We start from the raw sequence: 15078 nt of genomic DNA, 5'->3' as shown, positions 1-15078 counted from the left end.
AGAATTAAGAATCAAACTTGGAAGTCTCAGAATTACTGAGAATTTAGAATTTGAAGTCTAAAATTTATTAAGAATTAGAATTACTAAGACAGAGTTGTTTGGTATTAATGGATGCTGTGTGTACAAGCAGTGTGAATGAATTCAAGAACAAGTAAGATAGCTGATGCGTGTGGCCTTCTTCGATGAGCCCCTGATTCCATGGACGGCTCTGTTAATAATAATAATAATATTGTTCGTCCGGTTCGAATCCATCATATGAGTGCAAAGATATCTACATGTGTAAGGCATTAGAGAAGAATAGAGATCTGCAAGTTGTCCAACTGTATCAGGCAGACTGCAAACAAGAGTATACAAAAGAACATGAAGGTAGATTATTATATCTGTACACGAATGCTAGGAGTATTAGAAACAAAAGGGTAGAGTTTGTTGCCTCAGTCAATATGTTGCGACCTCAGATTGTAGGAATTAGTGAGACTTGGCTATCAGAATCAGACCTATGAACTGGTATCGAGTGTCATTAGTACAGCATTTTCAGGAAGGATAGAGTGGATAGGAGGGGGCGTGCTGCTAATGATATTGGATAACTTAAATCCAATTAGAGTTGAGACCTATGAATGTAGTAATACTACTAACAATATTTCATGTCGCAGTGAGTTTGAAGCCATCTGGTGTGAGGTGTAATCTAACAAGACAAATTACATAGTGGGGTGTTGTCACAGATCTGGTGGATCGGTTGCTGGTGATGAAGAAATGCATCACCAAATAGAAAAGGTGAGAGCGAAAAGAGTAATCATAATGGGAGACTAATTATCCAAATACTGATTGGGTAGCAGTAGAATCTCATGAGAAGAATGAAAATGCATTTATTGAGCTGTTGCAGGACTACTTCCTCAAGCAGCATGTGACAGAAGGAACTCGAGATCAAAGAGTGTTAGATTTGATTATAGTGTCAGAGGGCATTTCAGTTAAGACGTAACTATTCTGCCTCTAGTTGGTGACAGTGATCATGCGGTACTCACTTGAGAAGTGACTAAGTTTATGAATATTCCATTCAGAAAAGGTTACATGCTGAACTACAAAGCAGGAAATTATGACCAACTGAGGAGTATACTGAGTTCAGTGGAATGGGATCGGTTGCTGGATGGAAAAAATATTGACAGTGCATGGGAAGCATTTAAACAATACTTAAATGATGCGATATCAGAATGTGTCCTGAGAGTTCGAAGAATAGAGTAGGAGTCAAATGGATATGTAATCTTATTAAGCAAGAAATTCATAAAAAAAGGACGATATGGATGGAATTTGCATAAGGATGACGTCCGTTATGAACGTTACAAGCAGCAGGCTAGAATAGTCACAACTGTTGTACGGAAAGCAAAGTCTGAGTATGAAAAGAAACTGGCTCTGCATGCTAAAGACAATTCACAAGAATTCTATCGATATGCTGCAAGTAAAAGAAAGAATGAATATGAAAGAATAACTCTTCTAAATCCAGATGGCGTGAGGGTTGTAGATGCAGAAGAGGTTGTTCAGTTAATGAATGCCCATTTCATTAAAAGCTATCAACCTGGTGAACGCAACATTGAACTCACTGTTACCTCTTCACTAGATGAAGAAACGCAGGCGTGTGAGACCGAGGTATTAGAGCTGTTACACAAACTGAATAAGAATTCAGCAATAGGGATTGATGGAATATCAGCACGTGTGCTAAAAGTGTGTTCAGCTGAACTGGCCATTCCTTTGACCAGGATGTTTAATATCAGTCTCAGAACAGGGAAGATTCCACAGGAATGTATGGTAATTCCATTGAACAAGAGCAATGCAAATGCAAAGACCGATGTATCCAACTATCGACCAATTAGTATCTCAAGAGTGGTGGCGAAGATTTTGGAAAATTTGGTTAGGGTCCGCATTCAAAATGGGTTGACAGCGAATCTTTACTTTTCAATGAACAACATGAGTTTACTAAGGGAAGGTCATGTTTTAGCAACTCGCTCACATTCTATAATACGATACCATTCGATACCATTGAACTAGACAAGAGGAATAGATACACCATGGCACTTTTGGATTTTGCTAAGGCTTTTAACAGAATACAGCATGTTAGACTGTTGCATAAATTGGAGAATATGGGTTTGGGTTGTACAATATTAGCATGGATAAGAAAATGGCTGACTGACCGATATAAAAAAAAGTGGTATACGGGGATCTGGAGCTGCGTGGTTTATGGTAACAAGTGGTGTACCACAAGGATCAGTGCTTGGTCCACTGTCATTGAATCTGTACATTAAAGATATTGGGAAGGATTTGACAAGCGGCATGCAATTATTTGCTGATGATGCAAAGATAGGTAGGGTAATCAGGAATGCTGCTGATATTCAGTACTTGCAGAATGATTTGAATAGGCTGGAATTGTGGGCATGGGAAAATGGGTGTCAGTTCAATGAGAAAATGTAGTAAAGTCATTCACTTCGGCATGATTAGATATCCAATGTCGTATTATATTGGTGGGATTAGGCTAGAAGAAACTGATGAAGCTAGGGATCGTGGAGTGTTAATAGATAGGAAGTTGAAGTTTAGGGGACATGTGGCAAAGATTGCAAATACAATTCAAAAGATAATTGCAATGCTGAAACGAACGTTGACATGTAAAGATAAGGATGCTATTTTGCCTCTTTACAAGGCCTTTATAAGACCTCACTTGCACTACTGTGCGCAGGTCTGGTCTCCTGGTTTCCGTTGTGATTCTGATATATTGGAGAGAGTACAAAGAAGAGTGTAAAAATGATATCAGGATTGTGGAATACTGATTATGAAGACAGATTGAGAATTTGTAAACTGCAGACACTAGCAAACAGGAGAAAGAGTGGTGATATGATTGAGACTTACAAACTTCTGAAAGGTGATACAGGATTTCAATTGATGGAAGTTTTCCATTTATGGAGGGTGGGGAAAGGACGAGAGGGCATCCTTGGAAGCTGGGAATGAAAGCCACCAAGAAGGGAGTGAGGGCTAGATTTTTCTCTCAGAGGGTGGTGCGTGATTGGAATGGATTGCCATTGGATGTTGTGAGTGCAAGCAGTGTGAGTGAATTCAAGAATAAGTATGATAGCTGGTGTGTGTAGTACGTGGTCTCCCTCGATGAGTCTCTGACTCCCTGGAGGTCTTTCTTAATAATAATAATAATAATATCGCTTATGGGCTGTTGAATTTGGAAGAAGCTTAGACTTGTGTGATGTCTCAACTTCTGAATAATTTTATAACGAATAATACAGTTTTGATTAAAATAAATTGCTTTGCTGAAAATTGGCGAGTCGCATTCATATTGTCAATATTGTTAATAACATATTGTAATTAACAACAATAACGATAATAACATTTTGTTAATAACAATAATCTTTGCATATTACTGATATTAACAAGAAGAGCATATATGTATTTTCAGCATTAATACTGTATTTATCATCTGGTGACAATAATAACAATAGTGGTTACGAGATAAGTGAATTTATGCAATTCACTTGGCGATAAATGTTTCATAAATAAAGACTTCACAATAATTTATTTAATTAGAAATCATCCAGCTTAGAGTAACATTTGCGATAATTAGTTCTAAATAATCTCAGTGAAATGCGTACTAGGAAATTTAGTTAAATATGTTTGTTATATAATAAAATCACAAATTCTAAAAGCTGTAGACAATGTTTAAAAACATTTTTATTCCTACTTAAAATGTTCTTTAAATTTTCCTACAACTTAAATGATATCTGATATGAATAACGTACAAAATTATATTGCTATAAATGTTATGGATTAAAAAGAAAATATTTTATTTGGATTATACCAAAATTTACAACTTATTAAAATTCAATGTGCAAAATATTTGATGCAAGTGCTATAACATTTTTTTTAATAGTTATCATTTTCAGAAGAATATTTTATACATTTATGTGCCTATATGTTTTACCGCCAGAGGGCAACAACAACAACTTTCGTGGCATTGTTTCATGATGTCACAAGCTGCTTGAATTGGTAGATAATGCAGGTTTCCTATTTAAAAGAAAATGCTATAAAATTCATGACATTGTCCACAATATTTTGAAAAAATAAATCTGAAGTAAAAATAGGGTATTTATCGCAGATAAGAGGAATTATAGAGTTTTTGCAGTTTGTTCTTTTTCCTCTATTTAGATATAGACCGCATTTCTTATATAAATTCATTATAAGCAATATTCTTGAAAGAATGATATCAATATCCCATCCTTTGAAAACACTGCTCATTTACACAAACGTTACTTTGCTTCCCATTTGGGTAGTCTGAGGTATGGCATTCACAGTATTAAGGGCCTGAAGAGCTAGCCTATTAGCCAGCCTGGCTCGGTTAGTAGAATTCAGGTACTGTTGGTGTGCTGCATTAATATAACGTCGATATTTTTTGCACTCTTCTTGTTCCTTAGCTTCTTTCCTCATGTATTTAATCATCATAAATCCGATTCCAAAGGAATAGAAAAACAATACTACTACAATGTATATGACAGCGTTGCTTTGGGTGTCGGTTTCCTGATTATTGTAATCATGATCATGGTCACGGACTTCCGCCGAAGTTTTATTCGAGGTCAGTGTTGAAAGATATTCACGGAAGAGACGAGTTAGATTGTGACAGTGAATAATGACTCCAGGAGTTAGTGTGGCGTTGAACATTTCTGCTGATCTTCAGACATCACCAAAGTTCATAAGAGGTCATTCAAAGTCATACGTTTTTCTCATGGAAACCTGTAATGAGGAGAAAACGAAATTGGTTAGAAGCATGAAGAAACCCAGGAAATGTTTTAGGTGAAAAATAATAATCTGTTTAACTACTGTTATAAACTTCAATAATATTTTGTTGGGTTTCAGAAAGACTTTTTAGAAGGACTTATCCTAAAATGTGAATTTCTTCTTATTCATTATTTCAGGCTAGTATTTCTTTATTTTTGCAATGATGCCAGAATTTTAAATTTTAGTCACAAAATAAAGCGGAGATTTCATCTTTCTTTATATAATCTATTCACCTACCTTTCCGTTTTCATTATTTCTTTTATTATTATTATTATTATTATTATTATTATTATTATTATTATTATTATTATTATTATTATTATTATTAAAAGGCAGTCCTCATCAAATGATTACGTTATGGCTAGGTACTGAATTTCAAATCTCACTTTCAACTGGAATGCATACAATTTACACCGTCCTCCAACACACACACTGTTTGTCTTGTTCAAACTTAAAGGAATGGACATTCAGATGACTTCTGCCGCGTCATAGTTATATAAAGTTTAGCCAAGACAAGTAATGTACTAACTAGATGTCTATTTTTCCTTAGAGAAAGTAATTTAAAATACACTTAAACAACTTGCTCATACACATTTGTACCTTCCAGTTAATTAAATGAAAGGTAATTATTTTTAAACAAGATGTGTTGCGAGACTTTAATTGACAAAAAAAAAACCACTGATTGTTACTCGCCAAACATTATCATGAAATTCAAATTACAAATCTGTCTAATTAGGTTCATAATTATCTACCAGAGAGCAGATACTGGGCACTTCCTTTTAAATATTCTAATTATGAATATTGAGTTGTTAATAACCTGCTATTACAATAAATATTCTTATGTAGTCTAGGCCCTTGATAAGAAATCACCAGCATTTTTCATACCTTTTAATAGTTTGATAAGGCGATGTTTCTTTTATTATGAGTAACATAAATTTGAGCAACTGGCCGACAATCAGAGACTTAGATAGATACATCCTCCCAGATTTAAGATATCTCCACATAGATAGAAAAAAAGGATAGAAAAGAATATACCGAAAGGAAGACAAATGGATGGGTGGTAGAACTTCAAGATTCCTTAAGGGTATTGATAGAAGAAAGCTGAAATACCTTGGAAACATTGAAAGAATGAAAGGAAGATTTCTTAAAACAGTAAAGAAGCTAAAGTACCTGGAAAAAAGTGAGGACGGATGGATGGATGATGTCTAGAGTGACTGATCTTCAAAGAGTTGAAGCCTCCAGAAAAGCATACAACAGGACTACCTCGTGAGGTCGTGTGGCGCAGCACCGAGGAGCGGAGTGACCACACTGATGATGTCCATGAACTTATGAATACAGACATGCTGAATTTGCACGGGATTATTACTTGATCCAAAAAACTATTACTGTTTCCAATTCTTCTTCTTCTTCAACCCATCTGTTCTTCCTTAGGACGGGTGGAGTCCCCTGATAAGGAGTTAGGATAAATTAATCCGGTCTGCACGTCACTCCTTTGCTGCACTCCCTAAGGGCAAGTAATTGCCGCTCTAGATCTGTGTGTTCCCTGGCTAGTTTATCTGTTTTGAGGGACGAAAAATCCGTGTTTTCCAGAGGGAAAAACTTTTCACCTCTATATGAACGGCTAACTCGCCATTCGATTGAAAAGACTATAAAGGTTATTCTCGAAATATACGGGATTCGAATTCCGGTGTTTCCAACTAAAAGGTTCGTCTATACCAGCTGAGCTACCTACAGAGGCCATATCGTTTCAATTATACTGAAGTATTTGTATCACAAAACATTTAGGTTACACCTAAGAATAAATTGAATCCGAGTGCACTATTAATGACATATATCTCAGATGATTTTATTATTATTTTTTTAAATATTTTACCTGTTCTATAGTAATTCCCCTCGCGGTTAGCCTAGTGGCTTTGCGCTTAGCCATAGCCAAATTAGCCGGTCTTGGGCGTGTACAGCAGGGTTTTCCTCCAGTTTATCTGGAGTTTTTAATCCGCAAACAGGCAAACTCGCCCGTGAACACACACACACACACACACACACACACACACACACACACACACACACGGATTACAGTCATGAATACTGTCCTTAGGGGATTCAGCAGAGGAGTGACGAACCGGCTGCATTAATTCGTCGTAAACCCCATCATTTCGCGGGGGGAGGGACTCGATCCGTCCTAGGACGGATGCGAAGGGTAGGATAGTAATTGATCTAGATGATGCTAGCTAATCATAGAACCTTTCATATTTCTCTGTCATCTACAAATTTTTCACAAAATATTATTTTTATTTTTAAATAAGTCGTTTTCACATGTAATAAGAAACCTAAAGGTTCTCGCATTGTGATTCGGTTTACTTCCAACGGTAGAACTTTTACTTAATACGATAGACTGTTAAACATGGTTGGATACTTCAAAAAGAATTAAAAACATTTTGTATGTTGCTGAGTGATCCCCAATTATACAAAATTTCCATGTTTTTTTTGTTAGAAAAAAGAAACTTTAGCCAACATCGGATATGAAAGTAATGGAAGTGAAATGTACGATGAAATAGCTTGTAAAAGCCAAGATTTGTGTGTATGAGTTTTGTTATTTTAACAAAAATATCATAAAACGATACCAGTATCATATGACATATGTGCAATATGTTCTTTCGGAAGTAAATATTTTTTTTTTTAAAAAAAGGGATTCTTTACATAGATAAGTAACTAGACTCGGAATGAACAGTTCGAAATTGCAATAACGCAAACTGGTTTTTGAAATAACGAGGACACAGATTTTCAAGAAAATATTATTTATAAAAAATAACATTATTTATAACATTACTTCTTAAAGAACTCACATTTGAAGTGTTTATTTGGAAAATTGCGAAGAACAAGGTGAAAGATGATATTTTATTTTAACAAAAATAACATAACAATACCAGTATCATATGACATATTAATTTTCAGATATTCCTAATGCAATAAAAGAAGGAAAATTATTTTCAAGAAAGATGAACTAAGTATTGTTGATGGCTAATCAAAGTATTGTTGATATATTTTGTATTAGCTAATTATGTTTTCCTTTTCAGATCGTCATTTATATTCTTTGTTTAGTGATATTATTAATAAAACGATATAAGGTGATGCACAGTTAACAAGCTGTGTGTGCTGGTCTGGAGCAGATATTTTACTCTTGGAGACCATCCCTCTCTCTCTCTCTCTCTCTCTCTCAGGATCCATTTCCGGACAATAATTACATAGAGGGAGATTATATGGTTGTCATTACTTTCGGGGAAGATACGTTACTGAATTCCAAGCATTTACTATGTGATACACAAGATACTAGAATTTCTCCTACGATATCCATTTACTGGAAGATCTAGGAGGAAAATAGCCATCAGTGATGAAGTCTGTTGTTCTGAGGTCGTCTATATTTTAATGTAATATCGTGTAATGTAATGTAATCTATATTTTAATGTAAAATATTACATTAAATACTTCTATATTTTAATGTAAAATGTATAATTTTAATTACTTCTATATTTTAATGTAAAAGAACTTAGCAATCACTGATATGCATGTTATATCGTCAGTAGAATTAAATGGCAGTCATCAAGAATAATAGCAATTAATAATAATTAGTACACTAATAATAATATTAATTAATCTGTTGCATCATCAAATAATAGCAACGCGTATCTAATTGTATATGAATCACTTAGGTAATCATTTATTGCTATGTTACCTGTCACTTAAAATGTATGGCAATCAACGATAGCAATTAATAATGACATGATGAATAGGATTCTAATTACTCACCTTAATCATCATTAACCCCTACAGTTATATTAATCTATCAATCTTATTAATAATATATTAATTCCTGCTTATATACTGTTCATTCATACAGCAGTTGTTATCATGTACTCTACCTATCATCGATAGCATTTATCTAATTCATTCTTAAAACTTCCAGTCGCAGGGAGGAAAGTGTATTTGCTTTCCAACTACTTGGCTGTGACTTCAGCTCCCACCGTAGCATGGATGGTTGCAATTATTAGGTGGTACATGAAGTCCACTGTCCGGTGTGAGATCCAACCCATCATATCATGCCCATAGTTCACACATGATACTAATGTACCATTGATGAGTTTTGTGACCGAAGAAAAGTTTTGAATGTAGGATTCATATATGTATATATCAAGCCTTCGATGAACGCTAACACAATCTATTAATGAATTAAGGCTTTTCAAAAGAGAAAGAAGAAAGAGAGAAAAAAACATTGGCTACTCCTGCCATATACGTGGAAAAAAGCAAAGCTTGGTTTTTTTCCTTTATTATTTGAAGTTTAAGTTTTTCTTCTAGTCTTTTATTTACTTTCCTTAATGTTTTGTATGTATTTGGTCTCTTTACTGTAAAATCCCTTTCAACTTTTGCTACAAAGTGATCCCATGTTTCCCCATTCTTTTCCATGCATGCATTTTTGTTATTCGTCTTTTGTGTTTATAATTAATTTCTTCTAATAATAATTTTGTATTCATCCATTGTTTATAAGCTTCATTCAGGTCTTTGATTATTCTTTCAATATTCTCATCGAAGTTCATTATTGTCCTTACAAATTATTATATTTTCATATCATCGCTTTCTTTCATTTTTCATTTATTCTTTGTAGACGGAGATAATTAATACTTTGTCATCTAAAAGTGAAGATTCCCGGAATATTTTCTTTGCTCTGAATTGCTTGCTCTTATTAACATCCTGGGGACATTCTCAATTTTTCTTCTAGATAATGGTTTGATTCTGTTTCTTCATATTAGTTGTTTTCCTATTTATTTATTATATTTTAAAGACTACGGAGGAACATTAAACTTCCTTAAAACTTGACTCACTGTATGAACAACTGCAGTCTGACTATGTTGAGGTAATCTTTTAATTGCATTATTTCCGTCAAAAGTTATTAGAATGGTTGCAGATGTCGGTTACATTCACTTGTCTTCTTATCAATATGGTGCGGACGAAAATCTCGTAATTAAATTATCCGTATCTAAGAAGATTAGATGCTTCTTAAACTTCGAAAGTAATCAAGCTCTGGGCATTTTCCTCTCCGGTTAGTCCAGTAGAGCTATCAGATAATTGATCTCGAGCCTTGTAATCAGAGATGCTCATCTCTTTCAACGTTAAAAAATATCCTCGTCTTGCTAGATGCTAATGTCACTTAGCAGTAGAATAGTTAATGCTCACTCTGAATGCGTCTTGAATTAATGTTACATAATAGGTGTTTAAATTAACCAGAATTATAGCAAAGTGACTTTACTTATTTATGATTTGATTATAGAATGTTATTACGTCTGTTTGTAGGTTGTTTTGCAGGATAGAAAAACACGAGTTAGAGAATCTCTCGCATTATGTACGAGATTCCAACCCTTGTCTCTCTATCTGTCTCTATCTGTATGTCTGAACTATTGAAAAGGAAAATAAAGTCAAATCATACAGCTAACATAAACTGGAAAAAAAAATTAAAGACGTAAATGACCTTGCTCTAACTAAGCTGTGTCTGCAAGGATTGATTAATGTGCCATCTGTGATAACATCTAGAAGTCGATGAACTGTTATCCATTTCCATGATTATATGCAATATTAATTTCCAGTATTATAATCATTTAGAGTGTATTATTTCCATGTAGTTTGTCAATGTTACGTAGTAATTAGACAAAACTAGACGCTCCCTAATAGTTTTTTTTTGCAACGTGTATCTTCCTAAATTCGTATCGTAGTATGCACTGTTGTTGGCTGAATAAACTTAGGCTATGAGGTCACTGCGTTATATCTATGAATGGAATGTTTTTCTTGCCGGTTTGCCATTTTGGGATAGGAAAAAAACTTGAGTTTCTAGGAGACAAGACAGTTCTCCTAGAAACTTCTTAATATATTTACAAGTTTTTTTGTTTTTTTTTACAATATCTGTATCAACACGTAATGATGTGTTTTATTTTTGAGCTGAAACTAAAATGTGAATAAGCTCTGTTCAGACAGTACTAAACAATATTATGCAGAATGTATTGACTATATAGTGGAAATATTCGCTTGCACTGTCATCTAATAGATACAAACAGAACCAGTTATTGTCATGGAATCAGAGAAAAATTTTTACAGTTGTCTTATTCAACAACAAACAATCCAAATTATTTTATTGTATATAAAGAAATGACATGTGAGAATTTTTATTCCCACATGCGATTTTTGTGGTAATAAAAATTCGAAAGGCAAGGATTAAAAATTCAGCGCCGCTTTTTTTTTTTTTTTTTTTCAATTAAAAATTGAAAAAAAAAACTTATAACGGTATCTCGCAACCTTCATGGTATTGGAATTCAGTCAGATAATCCAGATCCATCTTCAGTGAAAGGGTTTGTATTTTCTAACTGTGGCTTTTGGTTGGTTTTATGTGTTTTGGGAATACATTAACCACTGAGGAAATTTTCTTTCAATTATTTCCATATCATTTGCAAAATATAAAGAAATACTGACCAAACATGGAATTTGTTCAAACCATTGCAGGCTTCCAATAAGCAAGGTAATAGTCTCATAATGCACGATGAAATACACACACACACACACACACACACACACACACACACACACACACACACACACACACACACACACACACACACACACACACACACACACACACACACACACACACACACACACACAGTGCTCAAGAAAATAGAGGAATTGTGCTATTCTTGCTTGACGATTATCCAACAGAATGTATCCTTATACAGCGGAATCAGATTTCAGTTATAAATATTATCAATACATTTATTGATGCTTTTTGTTTCTTAAATATCAAAAGTGTTTACGAGATTTTTCAAGAAAAGATATAAAATTCTCTTGTTGATATCCGGAATCGAAAAGTGTATTCAGCTAAAGGTCCAATGGATTGATATTTAAGATGGAAGATTTCCCCGTTCGTGTCGTAGCGAGTATGAAGGAGAAAACGCAAACAGAAAAAGGACGTAACAAGCGGTTGCCATAGTTACTAATCGAGATGCGATATGAAATCGGAATTTGTTGTGTCTGGACGGTAACTTCATCGGCTAAGGAGAAAACAGAAAGAAGGAAATGAGACAATCCATGATATCAAGTGACAGGCCTTATTATAAATATACGAGAGGAGGATCGAGGGTTTCTATAACTTTGTTTCTTCATGAAGATACCTGAACTAAAGCGATACTCAGAGGTGAATCTCGGGAAAAATAAATCATTTCTAAGCGAGCGGTACACAGGTGCTGATATTGACAAGAAACGGAGAAATATTTGCTCACTTAATCATCTCAAATATGTACTTGATGTTTATGTTTGTGCTAGTCTTCAAAACTTTTTTTTTTTTCCATTTGTAGTCATTTGTCTGGTTTAATATGGTATGCTGCCAATGTTATCCAACTATGTATGACATACTTATTTTAATTTTAATTAAATCAATTTTCTACTTTATTTACATAAAATAATGCATGGTGTTAAAAGGCGAGAAATAATTGTCTAATATAAGGTCGTTTCTGCTTAAAGCTTTAGCTGGTCACAAACGGACAAATCGGCCAAGTGAACACACGCATAGTTTGTAAGCAAGACATATTCAATAGATATAAAACTAAACCATTTTATCTTAATAAATTAAGTTTAGGAAAGTCAAAGATATTTACCCAGTCTTGTACCATCAAGGCCTAAAGTATCAGCGACGATGATGAAGATAATCACGTGCTTAATATCACAATGCGAGAGAGGTGGATATGAAACTTAACTTCAGTATTATCATTTGATATTCAATTAATTGTATTGGCGGTAATTACGATAAAGCAACTACAGCTATGAGGTCAGTGTATTATGTCTGTAAAAATGTATGGGTTCTACGTCTGGTTTGTTTGTTTTGTGGAATAAAAAATCCAAGTTTTCTGGAGGGAAAACCCTACCGACTCTGTATGAAATCGACTAACATTAAATACCTTCACTCGAAAAATGCTTAAAAAGTTAAGATTCCTCGCGTTGTACGTTGAATTGTAGAAAGGATCGGAACTAAGGTCTTTCCATAGATCATAAGACTTCGCAACAGATGTAGCATCACATTTCAGAAACCATATTAAGGCTGGCTATTAATATTTAGAAGTATTTGACGCACTTTTCTAGAATTAAATATCCTTCACTTTTACATGTGTTACTAATAATTATTAAACTGTAATAAACTTAAATTAGAGCAGCATACATTTTTTGCGTATTAAAAATCGGACAATTGCTGACAGTTTTCAACATCTGTCGCTAACCATTATCATCGCTAATACATTTTTTGTCACTTCCGGTACGTCATATACGAGTTCTCGTGAACTTGCACGCTACTACGAACACGTGCTGTTCTTCGGACTGCGCTCTTTGGTATTTGCGAAAAGAGATTTTTAGCAACGACGGAAATCACCCTCTGACATGCATCTGGTGGGATACGTTAGTCTGTCAATATAAGTAACCTCCTGCTACCACAGGCGTCATGGATAAATCTGACAGAAATGGATCTATTTATATAAAGCCTCTGTTACCATAGAGATTTAGATTTTGAAACTTTCTTCTGTGAACTAAGCAATTGTGAGATGATTCAACAAAGGATATAACGTACAATCTTGCATTCCTTACAAAAACCCACCTTCACCGTTTTATTTTTCTACTTGTAAGTTTATAGAGCTATGGGATATGGGATTTTTACAGTGTAAGTCTCGCTGGACGCAAAATAAATCTTTATCTAATGTATACATACCGTGCATTATACGGTTACAAAAGTAAGGAATATTTTGCTGTATTTGCTACGTTTTTCAGTACGTAGGAGACTGAACGTTTCAAAATATAGCGGATGTCCATAAAGTAGCAAAACATTTAATATTACTTATGCGGATTTTAATGCTTTATCTCATTGGGTTTATATTAGATTCCTATTTTGTATGAATATATTTCTGCAGTGAACTGCTCATCTGGTATACCTTCGGCGTATGAATAAGACCTTACAGACTTCGAAATAGATATCTCAGAATGCCATATCAATGGCATCCTATGATAACGTCCTATTTGTTTGTAGCATTTATAAAGTACTATTAATAAAAATAATACATTTACAGGCACTTTACGCCTATGATTTTCTAAGTATCCTTGGCTTTCTTAACCATCATTATAGGATAAGGAAGGGTTAGTCTCATCCAAATCCAGGAATGGAAGAGACAAAGGATGCTTAGAAAAATAATGTAGGAGCATTTCACAATGCGATGTGAGAACAATCAACTTGGAGTTCAAAGATCCCTACAATGATGAACACACACAGTCTCGGTGTTTACGAAAAGACATTTTTACGTAAGCCAACTATCAACTATGGCAATCAACAGATCGGATTCTGGTTTGTCCAGTAGATAGCTTATCCGCTATTGGAACCATAACTAGGTTGTCGGTTCGAATACCACCGTCGACAGGCTGTTAACGAACATTTTTAGCTGACAGATGAATTTTATCGCTTTGTGTAAGACCACCGAACAGCACTTTGATTTCTCGAGAGTCTGACTCGAGAAAGTTTAATGTTTGATCTCTAGCGCAGGTTTTTCGGATTAGTTATCCATTAGCCGGCCAACGGTTACTGATGTACTATATAAGTTTACAATCTTTCACCGGTGGGATTTACGAAAAAAAAAAATCTACAGTTTTGTCCCCTTCGATGTTCTAGTGTAAAAACATCGTAATTAGTTCGTAGATCATTTGAAAGTCTATGAAACGGAGCGACGAATTATGCTATTGCAGTTTACCGATTGGATGATGGAGTGTGCTGGAGGCGAATGCCTGGAGAACGCCTTATGTCCTGATCCATCATCACCGCAACAAAGTTTGGACACGGAAAAGTGTTTTTCATGGTTATGAACTCGGGCGTTTGTTCAAGTGCTTGAAAAGATTATAGCAGTACACAAGGTAAGACAATCACAAACATCCATGCCGTAGCGGGGTTCGAAGCCGCGACCTATTGGTTGGAGAGCGGATACGCTAACCACTCGACCAACCAGGCCTGCAGTTTTACAGAACAAACCCTTTTATATTTTAACACGATAATGAAACACATATCATACTACAAGTACAGTGCTATTGCAGACATGGACAATAATGTGGAAAAGTTGATGGACTGCACAGACTCGATCCCAACTCCAAAGAACACATTTGGGTTCTGCTGAGTTTCAGACTGTAACTCCGTATTCAGTTATA

The 15078-nt window shown here is 34.7% G+C and overlaps 1 protein-coding gene across 1 annotated transcript in view; it reads right to left on the bottom strand.

Moving 5' to 3' along the window:
• Positions 1-4040: 4040 nt before the first annotated feature.
• The window catches only part of LOC150108952 (uncharacterized), a 44762-nt gene continuing 33724 nt past the window's right edge, over positions 4041-15078 (bottom strand). The window contains exon 2 of the mRNA XM_090404497.1: positions 4041-4773. Within this exon, the coding sequence (XP_090260623.1) occupies positions 4282-4701 (420 nt within the window). The 5' untranslated portion in view covers positions 4702-4773 and the 3' untranslated portion in view covers positions 4041-4281. The remainder of the gene's footprint in view (positions 4774-15078) is intronic.

Source organism: Typopeltis vanoorti, chromosome 2, assembly GCF_054136105.1.
Source record: "Typopeltis vanoorti isolate ZY-2024b chromosome 2, IOZ_Tvanoo_1.0, whole genome shotgun sequence".
Taxonomy (NCBI): domain Eukaryota; kingdom Metazoa; phylum Arthropoda; class Arachnida; order Uropygi; family Thelyphonidae; genus Typopeltis; species Typopeltis vanoorti.
This window is presented reverse-complemented; position numbering and strand designations above follow the sequence as displayed.